This window comes from Coccomyxa subellipsoidea, assembly GCF_000258705.1.
Source record: "Coccomyxa subellipsoidea C-169, whole genome shotgun sequence".
Lineage (NCBI taxonomy): Eukaryota > Viridiplantae > Chlorophyta > Trebouxiophyceae > Coccomyxaceae > Coccomyxa > Coccomyxa subellipsoidea.
Window position 1 is genome coordinate 1,145,391 of NW_005178036.1, and position 17,811 is coordinate 1,163,201.

The 17,811-nt window shown below is 53.0% G+C and overlaps 4 protein-coding genes across 4 annotated transcripts; 2 read left to right on the top strand and 2 right to left on the bottom strand.

Moving 5' to 3' along the window:
• Positions 1-78: 78 nt before the first annotated feature.
• Positions 79-1,752, bottom strand: COCSUDRAFT_47343 (thioredoxin-like protein; the record flags this gene model as incomplete). Its single annotated transcript, XM_005648044.1, has 8 exons — positions 1,528-1,752; positions 1,299-1,412; positions 1,109-1,180; positions 950-1,004; positions 755-841; positions 551-639; positions 283-390; positions 79-195 (listed from the first exon to the last, which is right to left on the bottom strand). Exons 1-8 carry the CDS (start codon positions 1,663-1,665, stop codon positions 79-81), a joined length of 780 nt encoding a protein of 259 aa, XP_005648101.1. The 5' UTR covers positions 1,666-1,752.
• Positions 1,753-2,298: 546 nt separating this feature from the next.
• On the top strand, positions 2,299-3,959 carry COCSUDRAFT_47344 (hypothetical protein; the record flags this gene model as incomplete). The annotated part of the gene is made up of 5 exons (XM_005648045.1): positions 2,299-2,356; positions 2,586-2,749; positions 2,895-3,120; positions 3,301-3,453; positions 3,706-3,959. The coding sequence occupies 5 exons, from the start codon at positions 2,299-2,301 to the stop codon at positions 3,957-3,959; spliced, it is 855 nt and encodes a 284-aa protein (XP_005648102.1).
• Positions 3,960-4,900: 941 nt separating this feature from the next.
• Positions 4,901-6,844, bottom strand: COCSUDRAFT_15283 (putative indole-3-glycerol phosphate synthase; the record flags this gene model as incomplete). The annotated part of the gene is made up of 6 exons (XM_005648046.1): positions 4,901-5,065; positions 5,231-5,364; positions 5,639-5,933; positions 6,256-6,463; positions 6,579-6,653; positions 6,795-6,844. Coding segments are annotated over 6 exons (927 nt in total), but the record flags the coding sequence as incomplete, so codon positions are not given.
• Positions 6,845-7,552: 708 nt separating this feature from the next.
• COCSUDRAFT_65980 (hypothetical protein) lies at positions 7,553-15,999 on the top strand (the record flags this gene model as incomplete). Its single annotated transcript, XM_005648047.1, has 23 exons — positions 7,553-7,669; positions 8,034-8,151; positions 8,305-8,480; positions 8,599-8,680; positions 8,861-9,058; positions 9,233-9,423; positions 9,547-9,627; positions 9,756-9,954; positions 10,157-10,281; positions 10,672-10,950; positions 11,230-11,481; positions 11,608-11,779; positions 12,036-12,211; positions 12,329-12,490; positions 12,658-12,896; positions 13,117-13,477; positions 13,695-13,763; positions 13,862-14,114; positions 14,422-14,574; positions 14,742-14,954; positions 15,162-15,418; positions 15,636-15,778; positions 15,906-15,999. 23 exons carry the CDS (start codon positions 7,553-7,555, stop codon positions 15,997-15,999), a joined length of 4,110 nt encoding a protein of 1,369 aa, XP_005648104.1.
• Between the last annotated feature and the right edge of the window lie 1,812 nt (positions 16,000-17,811).

The window sequence follows — 17,811 nt, forward strand, 5'->3', positions numbered from 1 at the left end:
GTTCCCTGGGTTTCTACCGGTGACTTTATTTTGCAGGATACGAGCATTCATTGTGTGTCGCTCTCGCAGGACAGTACCCTATAACTCATCGTCGGAAAAGTCACTTTCCTCATCATCTGCAAGCTCATTTGGCAGCCGGTCCACCGTTCTTCCTGCCCCTTTTTGCCGCAAGTTTTGCAGTTTAATCGTCAACGCCTGCACGGCAACACACCGTTCCAAGTGCCTGCGCATGCAACAAGTGCTACCTCATGCAAGCTTCCTCCCAACAAGCAGATTACTCACCTGCTGCCTGCTGAACAGATCCGCTTGCTCTGCGGCTGAGAGAGGCTCCACTCGAGGCTGCCCTCGCCTCCTCCTTCTTCGGCGCCCTGGCGAAACCTTCCGCAATTCCTGCAAAGCACAGCAGACCTTATACTCTTTGTCACAAGTGATCCAAGACGGCCCAGATGCATGCATGCAGTGTATCGCCTGCTGCACATGCTGGGCCGGAAGCACAACCCACAGGCCAATGTGAAAAATCAAGACGCGCTGTGGTGTGCAGGAGCCCCACCTTGACGCGCTGAGAGATTTTCTCCAGCTCCCGCAAAACCCGTGTTTCTTCATCTCCCCTCCCTCTTAAAATACGGAGTCCCAACAAGCCTGCGCACCATTTTCTATCATTCAGTAGACTGAATGCAGCTGCTTGCGCCAAGACACAGGCCTCTGCTCCACTGTGAACTGTATCTGACATCAGGTCTGATCAACATCCTCTCACCCGCAGCAAGTACACCCACTCCAGCTCCCACAAGCTTTGCGATCTTATGCCAAGACGGCCTCTCGCTTCTTGTCTCAAGCCTTGCTCCTGCGCAACAAAAAAAGTGTCAAGACGTCTGCGACATAGACAAGACTGCCGTCAACAAGCACAGGATACCGTGGCATAATAAGGGTAGTTTTGAAGGATGACTGGCACCTGCATGCCTCTGAATTCTCTCCAGGACCACCATAGGAGCTCCACCATTTGCGATCTGCATACCAGCGCAAAGACAGTCTTAAAATCTGGATACTGAGGATACAGGCATGGCGGGCATGGTGAGATAGGCCATGCCAAGGGAGGCACTTCTTAACTTACATCCACACACTTCCCATCCTTCCAGAACTGCACTGTGGGCAGAGCTGCGATGTCCTCTGCCTCTGCAATACCCTGATGCATGCAGGGAGGTAATCAATGCTTTGGTAGGTCTGCAAAATTGTGGCGGTCATTATTTGGTCAGAAAGTAGTAAGAAGAGATCCATAATGTCAACTTAGCCATCCTCTTCACCTTGATGGCATCATTGTCCACGTCTAGCTCAGCAAAGACCACGTGCGTGTAGGCAGGTCTTGAAGAGATATCGTTGAGGAACGATCTCATTTGTTTGCATGGAGAGCTCCATGACTGCACAATGCAAGCAATCACGTGAGACAGCAGTCTGAATGGCTTTCGATCTTCAAGCAGATCAGACCAGCGATTCAAAGCTAGCACAGAATATCAAACGTCATCAGGGGCGTACAGCGAAGAAGTGAGCTACTAACAACTTGTCTCCGAGTTTGTTGAGCAATTTCTGCCACTGTGCGAGGTCCTTGATGCCCACAACACGTCCCCGCAATTTCTTCACAGCTTGACTTTTTCTTAATCTACTCCTCTGCATTTTAGCGCCAGCTAAAAGTGCTCCTTTATCCGAAAACTGTCTTTTTTTTATATAATTTCTAATGTTCTTGACTTTGCTGCTTTATCGCCAACGATTGCAATTGAATGGGAGTCATGCGACTGGATGGATGAGGATGTAGGGCAGCCAAAATGCGACAGCGACCCTGGATTGGAGGGGATTGGATATAACACTCAAAACCCTAAGCCCCAGTATCTCAACACGACGCCCTCAAAATTCGACGTGATGCGGTTGGTGAACATTGGATTGCCGGCCATGGAAGGTGAAAGCTGGCTCTGTCATTGTCCATGCCTATGACGGGGCTCAGCATTGCTGTTTGCCCAACTGCTCAACCCTAAGCTCCGCGAGACACATCCGGTGAACGAATCAATTTCGGCTGCACGCGGCAGTCTGATCATCATTGCTGGTGAAATCTTCTCTCAATATTTTTCAGTCTATCAAGGTTTGCTCACCATTCCTGTGTTGCGTTCGAGGTTTACTGAGCCTCCTGCCTGCTCATGATAGGTTTGTTCTGGAGAGGCTATCAGGCCAATCAGTGTAGAAAGCAAGTTGAAAGTCCTTGTATAACGAGAGGCATACATCGACCAAAGGTCTCCGAAAGTCTGCTGGTCAGAGATGGGCTTGTCCGTTGACATGGAAGGAGTTCCAGCAATATATGGCGTCATACTGGCTGGTGTGCCCAACTTGCATTTGCATCTCTAGATCGTCCCTGAAAACTAGCCGTACTAGTGCATATTTCCAGCTGCATGCTGTCAGGTCTACTGACTTGTTCTTGCACAACGACCATTGTTTGTGAGTCCTTACATGAGTATCTACTGTATGCAAATGGGAGATTCTCCAGTGCCTTGGTTCAAAATTGCTTACTGCCAACCTCAAGATACAACGCTGTGCCTCCCCTGCAGGGCTTGGATTTGTGGCATTTGAATTCTTCCTGACATATGGACCTCCTCATTCGTGGCTGAAGCTAGGATTCAAGGCCAACCCGAAGCTGCGTGTTGACCAGATAGACGAATGTATTAGGCAGGCCAAGAGCCGCTTGGTCGGGGCCCTGCACCTGCTCATCCAGGTGTGCTGCCTCTCAGTACCTCTCAGAGGCTTGCCATACACGGATGGCATGCTTGTGACACGCAACTCGCATTTGGCAGCTCGCAACAGTCAACTTATGTAAGGAGTTCAGCCATTGCTTGACAAGGCATCTGGTATTGCTGCAGATTCCTCTGGCCCTGTGGGTGATGGGCACACCGGAGGTCAATGCAAACAGGCTGCTGGCCAAGACGCCTGCCTCCATGCTGATGCTCTGCATTTCGGCCGGCTACTTCCTGTACGACGCCGCTGTGAGCATCCTGCGCTACGAGGGCATTGCCTACCTCATGCATGGCGTGGTGGCCTGCATCCTGTACACCTACGGGGCTCTCACAGGCTTCTTGAGCTACTACGGTGCGGCTGCAAGCACTGCTGCTGCGCCGTGCTGTGCTGAGGCTGTTCCGAAGAATTAGACCGTTGCTGAGACAACCCTCAGCTCGTATTGACCACTTTGCTGTGAGCCATGCCCTTTGCGACGCGAGTCAAGGGAATGGGAGCACCGTGCCAGAATAAAAGATGTGCTTGTGCTTGCAGGGGCTGCATTCCTGATGTGGGAGGTCAGCACGCCCTTTGTGTACATGAGGTGGTTCCTCTTCACTCTGGGCAAGTCCCAGTCAAAGGCATACATCGTCAATGGGCTCCTCATGGTCGCCACCTTCTTCATCTTTAGGAACATCATGGGCGTAGGTCAGCCACCTCCCCCACTTTCTCCTACTCTTTCTTATGTTGCACCCAGATTCCTCCTCCTCAATACAGATCTTCCTGTGGGTCAGCAGGATATTCTTATCAAACTGGCTGCATGGATGTTCAGATAAGTAAGATTGAGTCATGTGTTGGGTGCACTGTGCGTCAGCTGAGTTGTTTTTTTCGTTTGAATAGTGTCATTTCCTCTGAAGCCTCTCAATAGTGAGGTTGAGTCATTTGCTGGGGTGTGTGCAGCGATGTCCATAAATTTCTGGCATGTGAGCGGCAAGGAGCTGGCGCACCCGACCTCGGACCTGCTGCCGGCCGTGCTGTGGATGTACAGGCTCTCCTGCGTCTCCCTCAACTGCCTCAACGCCATGTGGTTCTACAAGATGTTCAAGGGCGCCGTCAAGGTGCTGTCCGGGCCCAAGAGCGCCGCTGACAATGTGCAGGGGGACACTGTGGTCGCAGTTGTCCACACAGACGCGCCAAACAAGAAGACCAGCTGATAATGGCCTCCCATTGCAGAGTGCTCAGTGTCCCTATAAGCAGATAAAGTGCAGTGCAATGAGCTGGGTGTCTGCGTGAGCTCGAGCAGATTATAGGGATGGTGTAGCATGCTGCAGCTTCCAGAGAGCAGGCGGCCTGGGGTCTGTGTCTTAGTTGTGTCCTGTGGGGAGAGGGAAATGATTGACTGGGGTGTTGCTCACCATCGCAGACCCTTTCTTGGCAGGTCGCACTTCAAATGATGTGCTGGTAGGTGAAGCAATGAGAGTGAGAGACGCATTGAGAGACGAGTGAACTTGTTGTGATGATTGTACGCATGCAATTGGTCTGACATATACGCTGCTTTTGAGTTTATGCTTGTCATGCCGAGCACATTGAATGCAGGTGCAGGACACATAGTTGGGCTTCCGAGCTCCTGGAGTCTATGGTCTGGGCATTCTTTACATGCATGTTTTGTGTTCAAGGCGTCTTCTTTGGCAAATGCACAAGTCGCAGAAAATCTGGCTGAATAGGTGCAAGGTGTTCTTCACTTTAAGATGCAACCTTGCATCTGTGTATCATGGGTGCTGGCAAATGTAACAAGAATCTGAAGATGCTGGCCAGTGCATACAAAACCGAGGATCACAAAGCAATAATTTCAAAACGACCTTGCGCATTAGGTCAACCATCTTGCACAATCCTTTGCATTAATGTCCCACTCTATTTCAATTGCAACACAACGCGTTATTGTTGCTTCTGCTATTCCTTCATGTCTGCCTTCTCTCTCACGAGTGTGTGTGTGTGTGTGTGTGTGTGTGTGTGTGTGTGTGTGTGTGTGTGTGTGTTTGTGTGTGTGTGTGTGTGTCGATAATTATAACTGCACGTGCACTGGAAGATATTTGAGCATCAGGATGTTGAAGCAGGCTTCTGCATGTACAAACGCAGTGTCAGAGGCACAGCAGATCTATGCTAAGCTGAGCAGCTTCTTCACGGCAGCCTCTGGATTGCCCTCCTTAACGAGAGACTCTCCCACCAAGATTGCACCGCACCCAGTGCTCTGCACAAATGCCACATGCTCCGGAGTGAAGATGCCACTCTCCCCAGCCATCAAGAACCCTCGCGCTATCACCTGCACCATCCAGTATTCCACATGAGTACAGTCTCACATGGGCATCATGTTGTGTGCCCCAATGGTGATATTTTCAAGTACGTTACAATTTAACAGTCATGTTTTCATGTATTGTTTCAGATATTTGGTAAAAGCAGCCAGGTTTCATCCTGAAGCATGTCTGACCTGCTGTCCAGCGCTGCTTTCCATGATCCTCCTGTTGTTCTCAATGTCGACCTCGAAGGTCTGCAGGTCGCGGTTGTTGATGCCCAGCATGACGTGGCTGCTGTCCAAGTCAAGCTTCAGCACCCGCTCCAGCTCTGCCCACCAGCCACACAGCATGTCAATCATCTTGACAACTTCCTCCTGCAGAGCCATGTATCCCCCACTTCTCCTGCAAACCCTTGACGCTTCAGGCCGAGCAGTCATTTGTCCTAAATGTTGCAGGAAACACTCACAAAATGACACGATTTGTTACTGATCCTGTAAATACGAGGAGGTGTTAGTAAATACCTTCCTGTGCCGCCATGATTCACAATCCGCAGGAACAAGTAGAAAAGAAGGATGCACTGTTTGGGGGCATCTGGCACTCACCTGCAATGGTGTGCACCTCCACAAGGACCTGCAGCCCGCACTTGCCGGCGGCCTTGGTCAGGTAGGCCAGGTCAGCGTTGGGCAGCACTGCTGCGATCAGCAGCACCGCATCGGCCCCGCTTGCGCGGGCCTTGAACAGCTGGTACGCCTCCACGATGAACTCCTTGCACAGGAGCGGGGTGGACACTCCCGCCGCGCGGATCTGCTTCAAGTAGTCAAAGCTGCCCTGGAAGTACTTGGCGTCCGTCAGCACCGACAGGCACGCCGCGCCGCCCGCCTCATATGCCTTTGCTATCTGCGCACACACCCAACCAGGCTTGAATGTGATATCCAAAGCAGACGCTCAAGGGCATTATGTGCCTCCACAGCTGTGCAATAGTGTTTTGGCAGCTTGCACGCTGGTGTGGAAAAGAGAGAAGCATTGAGGTGAAAGCAGGGCGAGCGCCAGTGCAATGTGAAACGGCTGCCTTGCAGTGTCATGCGCACCTCCCACACTGACGCTGCTCTTATATCCACTAAGATTACCGAGATAGTAAGCAATCCCCCAAAAATGACTGATTGCACTGTCTGATGACATATGCGATGATGTTTGAAGATGTGGTTGAACGGATGATCACCCTGACAGGGTCAAAGTCTGGCTGGATCACGCCGCGGCTGGGAGAGGCCTTCTTCACTTCGGCAATGAGGCCCGGCTTGCCTATCCGCTCGTTGGCTGCCCGCAGCGCTCCAATAAAGTCCCGCGAGGGAGCTGCGACCTTGATTTGCATTGACAACCTTGCCAGCGGTTCCTTCTCCTTCATCCGCACCATTTCCTGTGCCTTCCACCTGATGGTCCAACGCACACACCATGCCTCATTGCAGTGACAGACAACGTAGAGGGCCACATCCTGCATGCCAATATGTGTAATGCTTGATTGATAAATAGGCAAAGGGAGCCCACCAGATAATCTCTTCCAAGATGTTCCGTGGCTTGTTGTCCTCCGTTTGAGGGACCTCAAATTTCATAGCGCCGCATCTGCAACAAAAACAATAAATGAATCAACACTGCAGCACGCTTGAAGAAATTGCACCCAAAAGGATACACATGAAAGCAGCACACTGTTCAGTGGGTACGCTCTTCAGTAGATAGGCAACGTAAAGAGAAGAGACTGCTCACGGTTGCTGGGGGATGCCATCAGGAGCCCTCCGTCTTATCATTACTTCCTGATCTGATGGCGTCTGCCGGCAACACCAATCACACAACGTTTCAGATATAAGTAGTACACAGCTCTGCAGTACACTTCAGTACTCAGATCTAAGTCCCTACCTCTACAGATTGTGGAGCTTCAACAGCTTGGCAGCAAGTCCTCTGCCTGGAACCAACCGATAGTTGAGCCTGTCTCCTACAGCCAGCTGTGCTAAAGGCAGCAGGCTGCCGCTGCGGTATGATCGGTGTGCTGCGCCCCGCAAAGCAGCTAGTCTGGCGCATTGTTCGACAAAGATTTTGTGTACGGAAGGAACTTTACAAGGGGCCGATGATCTTTTGAATATTCAATAACTAGACCAGACGTAGCATGAGTTTCGTGAAGCGTGTCTGCTCAAAAGGGCAGCGTGTGCACCAACCCGGCACTATATATTCGTCTTAAACTGAATTTAGAAGGTTGATATTTGAGCATTGAGTTCCTATTCCTGGTCTGCTGCTCGCAGTGCCAGCCACTGCTGTAGTGAGTCACCCCTCTGACTCATCTCCTCATCATTGCTGGGCGTTTTCTGGGAAATTGCTTCCGGAATCACATCAATTCATCTCATCACATTCATGATCTTATGAATTGTATCCTGAAGAATTAGAATTAAGCACGATCAGCAGTTGCAATCCAAGGGTATGGGCTGGTGGTGAGGATCCTTCCAGAAGAGCTGAGGCAGCCAGACCCAGATATGGAGGCACCTGCTTCCGCAGCAGAAGAAGCTGCAAATAGTTCGCAACCAGAGCTCATCAAGATCAAAGTGAAGACTCTGGGACAGGCGTCTTACGATCTGGAAGTCGAGTCAGATGTGAGTATTGTTCCTCCCTTGGAGACCTTGAGATCGTATGATAGGCGTCAACACAGCAGATGTGCCTTTTGGGGAAGTTCACGGTGACATACAATACAATTGCCCTATGATCGGACTGATCATGGCTCAGTCTTTGATCTCATCAACAAGGCAGTGCCGTTTCAATCAATTATTCAAGTGCCTATTGACGCCTCAATTCATAAAATCGGTCCCCTGTATTCATGTACACCTTGTAATTAGGCTAGTGTAGCTGTCTGAACTCTTCATACTACCTTCCCCTGTTGTGTCCTTATCCTGCTTGGATTCCTTGTCCTGCTGGGCACTTTGCAGATGTCATGCTTGATGCCTTGTCATTCTATTGCAGGCTCTGATAAAGGATGTCAAGTCCCAGCTGACACAAGTCTCAAACATATCCGCAAGCCACCAGCGGCTTGTCTTCCGCGGCCGTGTCTTGAAGGACAACCAGCGCCTTTCCGCTTACAGTGCGCCTCTCTGATATCCGCCATTGTCATTATAAACATCCGTGTATGGTGCTCCCACTGGCGTGGCACCAGTTCTCAGGCTATTCCTTTCAAGACAGGCGAGCTATGCACAAGAATTGCATCCAGACCTAACATGCTGCATGGTCTTGACAGATGTGGTGGACGCCAGCGTTGTGCATCTGGTCACACGCCCGGTTGATACCTCCCAGCAGCCGCCACAGCCGAGCCAGCGGGACCGGCTGCCCAACGGAGGCGCTGGGCAGTTCACTGCAAACATGATGGGAGCGCAGGGAATGGGTGTCCCCATGGACATGAACGACTTCGGCTCAGTAAGCTCCACCTTTTCAGCATCAACTTTCAGATCCACTCCAGATTGCTCATGTATCAGTATTGTCGAATTTAGGTGGAAGTATTTTGTCATACATTGACCTTGTTGGCTGTGTGCAGTTCATTGCGAGCATGTTGCACACCATGGGGATCCAAGGGGCAGTCCACGTCACCCACACCACTGTGCCAAGCGATGCAGCAGGCAAGCCGCTCTGAAGACCCATGGAATTTTCGTGCCCATCATGCAGACTCCGCAGCTTCCTTTTTTCTTTCTGACATCTTAACGGGGATGCATGCTCGTGCTTTCTATTTTCCTAACTTACAAGTCACAGCGAATAATCACAAAGGGAATACTTGAATGAACATGTGTATGGCTTGGCAGGGACTGCATCCCCAGAGCAAGTGGCCCAGGCAGTGGCAGAGCAGATCTCACAGCAGGCCCGCCAGCAGAATGCAGAGGCAGGCGGGGAGGCCCCTGTCCCACTTCTGTCGGCCCTGCGCACCTACATGCAGCGCCTGAATGCCATGTACGAGGGTGATGCGTCTGCGAGGTTCCTCAACCTGCCGCCCATTGCAACAGGTATGTCTCCATGCATGCATATTGGTTCTTTACGCTTATTGGAACAATTCCTTACGCTGTTATAGACGATGAAACCTCATCAGATACATTGTCAGCATACTGTCCTAATATAATGGACGCTATGGCATGACATGAAGGGGTGATGAGTCTCACTGGATTCATTTGCCTCTGTAGGTGGCACGACGGTGTTCAATGTGCATCAGTATGCAGCTGCTGCCCGCGAGTTCATTGGCGAATGGGAGGGCCCTGATGAGGTTCGGCAGTTCATAGCCTCCTCAGCAGAGCCTAGCTTCAGCCACTGGCAGACTCAAGCCGACCCCAGTGCTGAAGCCCAACAGACACCAACAGCACCAGCTGCCGCCCAGGTAAAATCTGCTCTGTTCCCTTCGTCGTGTCTGATCTCGTAGAAAGTGAATGAAGCAACCTTGGATTCTGCTGCACTGGTAAGTGAATGTGCGCTCACACAACAACATCCTGCAAACATGCAGGGTGAGGCCACAGAGGGGCAGGACGGCGGAAGCAGCCAGCCGGCCGCAAGTGCTGCACAGCCCACTCCTGCACCAGCAGCGGTAATTTTGACTGCCTCATCCTATCCTGCCCTCGACATAACCTTTGCACCATCTCTGATTTCCTGATAAGCCCAGATCATCTGCCAAGAGTGCCTGGTGGGTAGATGCGTGCTGCATGTGCCTTGCAGGAAAGGCCATCGCGGCTAGCTGAGGCGGCGCAGGCAGCTGAGGGGGCAGCGCGGGCAAGTGAGACAGCTGCACGCGCTATGCAGGACGTCGCAGCGCAGGCAGCAGCAATGGCAGCGCAGCGCGACCCCCGCCGCAACGGCATGGACAACCCCTTTGGCGATTCCGATCCCCTGCACCCCAGCCTTGCGCGCCTCACTGGTGAGCTCCCCTTGACCGTACTCAATTTGCTGTACTGCCTGTGGAGCACAAGGCAAGCACTGTAATTCATTGCAAGGAAACATGCAATGTGCACTGCTTTGCGTACCTGCAGCACTCCCTCTATATGAGTGTCACAGCAACTTGCAGCTATCACTTTACAATTGTAAGTGCTGAGTTTGTGGTTGACTTTGGTGCATTGCAGAGATAGCCATGCACCAGCTGATGCGGGAGACTGCCAGGCACCTGCAGGCACAGGCAATCCCCAGGATCATCCAGAATAGGGTAGACCTGCAGGGACCCCTGCAGCAGGAGAGGCTCTTCACCAATGTGCGCACCCACCCTCTCGCTTCCCTCGAGCTCTATCCCCATAGTGCTCATGCTTGTTCACTTGCTCCACAATCTGGTCACTGGTTCTGACACAAGGCAACCCGTGTTTCTTCCCTTGCTGGTGCTTCCTCGAGCACTAAAAGATTAGCAGCGGGTAGAACATACTTGATTAATATTTCTATTGGTAGAAAAGGGACTCTTCCTGGAAAGTACTCTTTCTGAAAGCTGGTCCAGAATCCTGCAGCTGTAACGGCTCAAAGGTTCTGTCCTGGCTGATAGATGGTGTGGGGTGCTCAGTTTCTGGCACTCGTGGACCGTGATCTTGGCCGTGATTTGGCATAAAGGCAGAATTTACTTTGTTAGGGTTGACAGATTTTGTGTGGCGCACAGGAGGAGCTGGAAGGCTTGGCACAGGCGCTGCATGCGGAGGGAACGCTGCTGCTGGAGACAGCGCGCGCGGTTTCAGCGTACCTGCTGGCCCAGCGCAATAATTCTCCGGCGCCGCTCCTGTCTGCGACGGCGTACCACCTGCGCCCGGACGGCAGCGCGCCGGCCAACACGGTGCCCGCGGCGCTCAGTAATCGGCGACTGACGCAGGACCGCCGCAATGCAATTTTCCTCAACGGTCGACCGGCAGACGCCGCCGGCAATGCCGCGGGGGCCGGTCAGGTGAGCACTGTGCCGACATGTAGATGCAGCCCTCTTGCTTGAAAATTTTCCTATGCCAAACCATGTTGAGTATGTCTCTGTGTTTTATCTTTTATATCTGTGAGGTTTAATCAATTGACTAAACAATGACAGAAATGCTTCTGGCAGCATGTTCTTGAAGTCATTTCGGCAACACATCTGTGACAAGAAAGACTCCCACGTTAAGATTGATGGGTTGCAGCATTGTTCAGGCATGATGTACAATGCTTGCTGTTATGACTTTGTGACTCTGCGTTGCAGGCGGCTGGAGTGGGCGGCAGACCACCACACACGGGCACAACCGCACGCCGAGGCGCATTCAGAGGCCAGGTCGGAGGGCGCGGGACAGCCAACGCTGGACGCGGGGCTGGCAACGCGCAGCAGGCTCCCTTTGTTCTGTCACGGGGCTCGATGGCCTTGCCATTCCAGGCAATCCAAGCAATGATGGGTGGCTCTGCGCAGATCCCCATCGGCGGCCGCATGCTCCGCATCAATGAGCAGACAGAAGATCAGGTCTGTCTGATTGTATAGTCGTGTGTGTACAGCAATGTTGCTCTGATTTTGCCATGTTTCAGCACCTCCTGTGTAGTGAGAGCATGGAGACCGTATCTTGGTGTGACTTTAGGTGCATCCGCGCAGGGGAATACGATGTCCATCCAGATCGATGAGGGAGATGCGGTCACTGTCAGTCTGGAGCCTCTGGTCCAGGCCTTCGAGAACGTGTTCTCCCATATTCCTGGCATCGAACAGCTGCTCGGACCCCTTGGTCCTGGAGCCGCCAATGCTCCGCCAACAGCTGCCTCTCCTCAGGGTGTGCCATCTGGCACAAACATTGCAGAAGAAATGCATGCGTTTATTACGTACATTGCGAAGTCTTAGGCGAGGTTGACGCAGTGGCAGATCGAGGCACCTGCCTTCGGAAGGCTTGCAAGCCATGCAAGTGCTGCAGGTGCTGCAGATGCTGCAAGTGCAGCAAGCAATGCTTGCTCATATATTCATAATCAGTAGAAAGAATTGAAGGTGGAATGCTTCCTGGGTACATTTCTTGACATATGTTGTCTGTGCAGGGGCCACAAGTACCGGGGCTGCCCCAAGCGGCTCGGCCGCTCCTGCGGCTGCCGGCTCCACAGCTGCCGGCGGCGCTGCAGCTCCCACATCATTGCCTGCAGCAACCTCTGCCACTCCTGAGCAGCAGGGCAGGGACCAGAGCTTCTCTGCCCATCTGCCTGGGATCATGCAGCAGGTACTGTAGTACCTCTCACACAATGCTACTGCAATGCTCCCTTGCAATGTTTTCTGTTCCCCCCATGGTGCATGCGCAGCTTCACGTGGGTGATATTGTGTTGTGGCATGTGTGCAGGTCATTCCCATGTTTCTGAGCATGATGGCGGCAACAGGGCAGGGGGGCACGCCTGGCACCGCAGGGCAGGCTGCAGGGGCCGCCCCCAATGCGCAGAGGGGCGCCCAAGACGGCACCCAGCGCTTCACGCTGCCTCCCTTCATCATGGGCCCTGACAACGAGGTGCGCTCTTGCCCAATGCACGTTAGACTTGCCTGCATGCAGCACGCTGTCAGGAATTCCATGATCCTGGCTTTGCATGTCTGAGAACGCATCCTGGACATGTCTGCAACTGCCTGTAGTCACATGATCCTTTGCACGATTTGAAGGATGTATCGTTATTCCGGCAGGTGCTGGTGGATATTCAGGCGATAATGCAGGGCGGCAGTGCAGCAGCCCAGGAGGCGATGGGGCCAATATTGGACGGGCTTATGTTCAGCATGGGCCAGGCCGGCTTCCCCATGGCCCCAGCGTCCGGCGGCCCACAGGGAGACCGCGGCGCACCAAATGACATGCCACCGCAGCATCCTCTGCAGCCGGAGAGCCGGCGCGCCCAGTCAGCTGCTGCTGACAGGGCCCAAGGCGGCAGGTGGGCACACCCCTGATACCCAGCTTGTTCTGTATGTTGCAAAAGCGGTGTTTTTAGCCATTCTTTTGACATGTGCAATTTCACACAAGGTGCATTGCCGCACCTTGACACGCAAGCATGAAGCTGTTTCATGACAACAACACCCTACTTGGCGCTTGCACCGCCTAGTATGTTTTGCACTCTTTATTCGTTTAGTGAGGGTGATTTTTGCTATGAGCAGGCGGCGTCCGGGGGAGCACCCACTGGCAGAAGAGTCTGATGATGACGACGATGATGACGACGACATCTCAGGCCTCATGCGCGACTCAGACCCGGAGCTGAACCTGAACGGCGACTCAGACGAGCACAGCAGCCAGGCAGAGTCTGAGCCTTACTCAGATTATGAGGAGGATGATGATGATGATGAGGCGGATGACTCAGACGGTGACTCAGACGTGCCAGGCCTGGTGGATGACGAGGAGTCATCGGATGGGAAAGACGTTGATCGCAGCGAGGGGTGGCAGACTGCAGAGGAGGAGAGCGAGGATGAGGCCGAGAGGCGCGGCGGCAGCGACCATGGCCGCCGCGTCAGGAGCCGCCGGGTGGGTCTTGCTGTTTGTGACTTGCAATGAATTGCCTTGAGGAGGCAGGCTTTAGTACAATGACATCTTTGACACCGCGTCAGGAGCTGCCGGGAGGTTCTTGCTGTATTTGATTTGCAATGAATTGCCTTGAGTTGCTTTGACAGTTGCCATTGGACAAGGGCTTTTTTTTGAGCTTTGTGCGCATGTCTCATATCGAGATGGCCTACTCTTGCAGGATTCGCCGTCCCCCAAGGAGGACATGGCTGCCCAAGAAGAGCGCCCAGATGAGGTCACAAAGGTGCAGGTGAGCAGGCCTTCTCCTAGCTCGCTCACAATCATCTGTGACTGGTCCTCAGTCACGCCATCATTTGGACTCACAAGGGTGCTCTGCATGCTTTCCAGGAGAAGCAAGCGGCTACCACGGCCACTGCAGCTCCCAGCGCTCCGCCGGCGCCCTCCAACAGCATTCCTGTGCCGGCCCCGCACGCCAGGGCCGGCCCCCAGTCTTGGCCGCTGAGCGCCGAGCACTTTGATGACTCTGTGTCCCCGGCCGCATCGCCATCCCCGTCTGCGCCGATTGGCCTGCTTCCGCTGCCTCAGCGCCCCGGCCCCCCTCCTGCTGTCCTGGGCACCGGCCTGGCACTTCCCCAGCGCGGTACATTCCCCCCCCTGCATGCCCCTTCTGCAAGGGACCTTTAATCTAATAAAGGTCAACTAAGTGATTTAGAGTCCCCTGCTAACTGGGGATGCTTGCAAAGGGACAGATGCATTTTTAGCTTTCGAGGAGTGCCAATCCCACTTCATCGCAGAGGCTTTGATCAGCGTTTCTGCATTTGTGTGATGGCCACCTGCAGCGTTTGTGGCTCATGCAGGTGTGATACTCGCGCTTAACTTTGGAGTTGGCTTGCTCTTGCGATGAGCCAGATGGGAGACGTAGTGTTGACTGTATGTTCTCACCACAGGTGTGCGCGGCCGCGGACGTGGCCGTGGCGGCCGCTCAACCACCGCTGGACGCGGCTCATCCATGCCTGGGCAGACAGCATCTGCAGCCGCTGGCACTGCCTCAACAGCACCACCTGCGTCCTCGGCGCCGCTGGACACTAACCGCGCAGCAGGTTGCACAGCCGTTATTGTGCTCACAATTGACTTCTACACTTCATTTTCACCCTGCACCCAAGTGATCTGGCATTGAATCTACAAGATATGGCAAGTGTGCAGATTGTTGCAGGATGGGATGAACTTAGTGACACCTGCCCTGATGAATGCTGGTCTAATTGCGCAGGCGTGGAGGAGATTTCTCGCCAGGCTGGCAGCCGCACAGCACCAGGCTTCCCGCCAGAGATTGACAGCCTGATGAGCGAACTGTTTGGCGGTGGGGCAGGCCGCGGAGCCCCCGCAGGAGGTGCACCGCGCTCTGCTCGCGGCCCCGGAGCTGGCGGCTTGATGGATATCCTCCAGTCACCCGCGTTGCAGCAGATGTTCGGCGGAGGCCCTGGTCTGTCCCCAGCCTGTTGCAGTCCCATGCGTCTTGCACTTGCATCCTTCCTTTCATTGTCTGCATCCTTTCATTGTCTGCAGACCTTCTCATGGATGGGCTGGGCACATCTGGAACTGGCGACAGCTTGTTGCTGCTGTATTGAGTTGCCTTGGATGTGGCAGTGAGAACGACGTTTTGGTGCTAATAATATGTGCATGGCTGTAGGTGCGCCAGTCTCAGCAGCGCCTGTCAGCGGAGCGCCATCCGCGGCGCCTGCCGGCATGGGCCCGGGAGGGCTGATGGGCATGGTGAGCCAGCTGGCGCAGTCTCCGGCCATGCAGCAGATGGCGGAGCAGCTGGCCGGCCGCATGGATGCCGGTGGCGACCAGAGCGCGCCGTCTCTCGGCGGCCGCAGCCCCGGCGCTCGAGGCGAGGCTGCGCCGCCAGACTTTGGATCCTTCCTGCAGCAGATGCTCCCCATGGTGGGCCAGGCAAGTTGCACAATCCCTGCGAAGGATAAATGCATGTGTAACCTAGGCGTATCCTGGCCTGTGTCGCGTGCTTGATATCCAGAAACCAGAACAAGTCTTGCACGATTCCTTCATGTAAAGCAGGACGTGCACAAGCCTTTGCTGTGGAAGGGTCCTCAAGTCAGCACTTGGCGTAAGACTTAAGAATGGGGTGTATTTGGGTGTGCAGATGTTGGGTGGGGCACCTGAGGCACCCTCAAGCGAGAGTACTGGACGGGCGCTGAGCGGGCAGGCCACCGACAGTGGCGATGAGTTTGCGGCCCTCAATGCACTACCCCCTGCTGAGGCCAGTCACTGGCGCGAGACCATACTGTGAGCCCATCTTCCTCCAGCAGAAGACAATCAAGGATCCTCATTGCCTTGATGAGAGGTTATATGGATGAGAGATGTCACAGGTAAAAATTTGTTTCTAATTTTGCCATTTTGTGCTGTTGAGCAGGGCAGACCGGAGAGCCCAGGCTGATCGCCCAGCAGCTGCTCTGAGCTCCACCTACTTGGCAGGCTCTCGCAGTGCACGCTCTGCTGAGGGATGAAGGAACAATTTGATGTGCTCGAACTGAAGGCCATCAGACATTTGCCTATGAAAACCAACTATGGGAACCTCGGTGCATGAACTGTAAGATGTTAGGTATTGGTAAAAATAATTTGAAGAAAATGGTATGTTCTAACTAATTTGCAATGTGAGTGTGTAAACGAGAGTTAGTATGAGCAAAGATGGAAATTAATTGGGGATGCCGAGGTTCGGTGGCTGGCCGTGTGTGAATGTGCTGAAATTGGAAGGCCTGAATGTGTGCATGTGCATGTAAGCTATCTTGTTATCTGTGTCATGTGACATTGTGAGTGTTGCGTTCTTACAGAGGCATATGCCACATGTGCACATGAGCAAACATTATGATGATCTGACATTATGTGATCAATCTGACTTCAACTGTCAGGCTATAGTTGACTTCAACAGATTGCATCTAGATTTGAGATCTCAAATAGGAAGGTTGTGAGAGCAAACAAGTTCCCAGCAGATGGATTTTCTTTTCTGCAGCGGCAAAGAATACTTTAATCCTTGTTAAGTGCGTTTATGAGGACTCTCTCCTCAGAGCGCTGGAGTGTGGCCATGGTACTCTGCTTATTCTGTCTCATCCTGCGCAACATCCACACACTGACCCTTTTGCCCACCTGTGATCTTTTCATGCAACAGCTTATCTGCATGAGAAGTCAATGAGGCGTCTTGTTGTCCTACAAACTCACCTGCTGGTGTATTCCCCATCAAATTGTTTCTGCACGACATGCTGCGCTTTCTTCCTGGACATCCCATCCTTCATGAGCCGCATCTGCCGCCAAGCGAACACCCGGGCTGGGTGTGGCTGGAATGAGTTCAACTGCACAGGATAATGCTTTGCCTGCACCACATACAAACGTTGCTTCACAAACGCTACTTGATACAGCTGCAGCAAGAGGGAAAGCCGTGAGACAGAGGGATTTGACATGCACGCAATGCGCCAGAGCTGCAGGGTGCACAGGGAGGCTCACGTCTGGATTTCTGGCGTAGAAAGACTCTACAAGCCTGTCTTCAGGAAACTCGATAGGCTTCACTCTCTTTGTCCTCTCCCCTCTCTGGTGCGTGAATTTCACATTGCCTGGTAACTGGACTGCGTCCAAACTGAACCACAAAAAATAATTGCAATCAGATCAAGTTCACATACCCTACGTGGGTTGCAAGCTTGTGAAGGGGAGTCCAACTGAAGCTGCAGTGATGGGGACCAGTTAAGAAACTTACTTTTCCCAAGCGGTGAGCCACGCCGGCATCGGATGTCCTCCCAATTGGCACAAGCGGCGCATGTACTCGACAGTGTCCAGTGTGCTCTTAAATCGCCCCATGCCGACTTTGATCTATTTTGCAGTAGACAATCAGCAAAAGCAGGTTTTCTTATGAGTTGGCAAGCAAGGACTACTACCGTTTCAGCAACAATGCAAGTGAGAAGATGAAGGGTTACAAAGTTTGTAACACAAACAATCCTGCACTTGAAGTAAAGATCCAGCCACAGTCGGCAGATCATAACAAGCGTGGTTCCGGAAGATCATTTCGAAGTTTCCGACATGCATTCCTATCCAATTTGAAGCACCTTTCGCTTGAAGATGTGCAGAATTCCTGCTACTAAGCTACCATGATGTCCTGGACCTGTCTGAGAGGATCTCACTTTGTGTCAATACCGCCGATCCTGTTAGAGCAGGCACATCTTAACTGGCTGTCCTGTCATGCTGCACTGCCTGTCCCTCTCTGGAGAGGCCAATCAATCCGTAATACTCTATGTGCAAGATCTAGAGCGACTGGTGCAGTATCTGCCTTTACA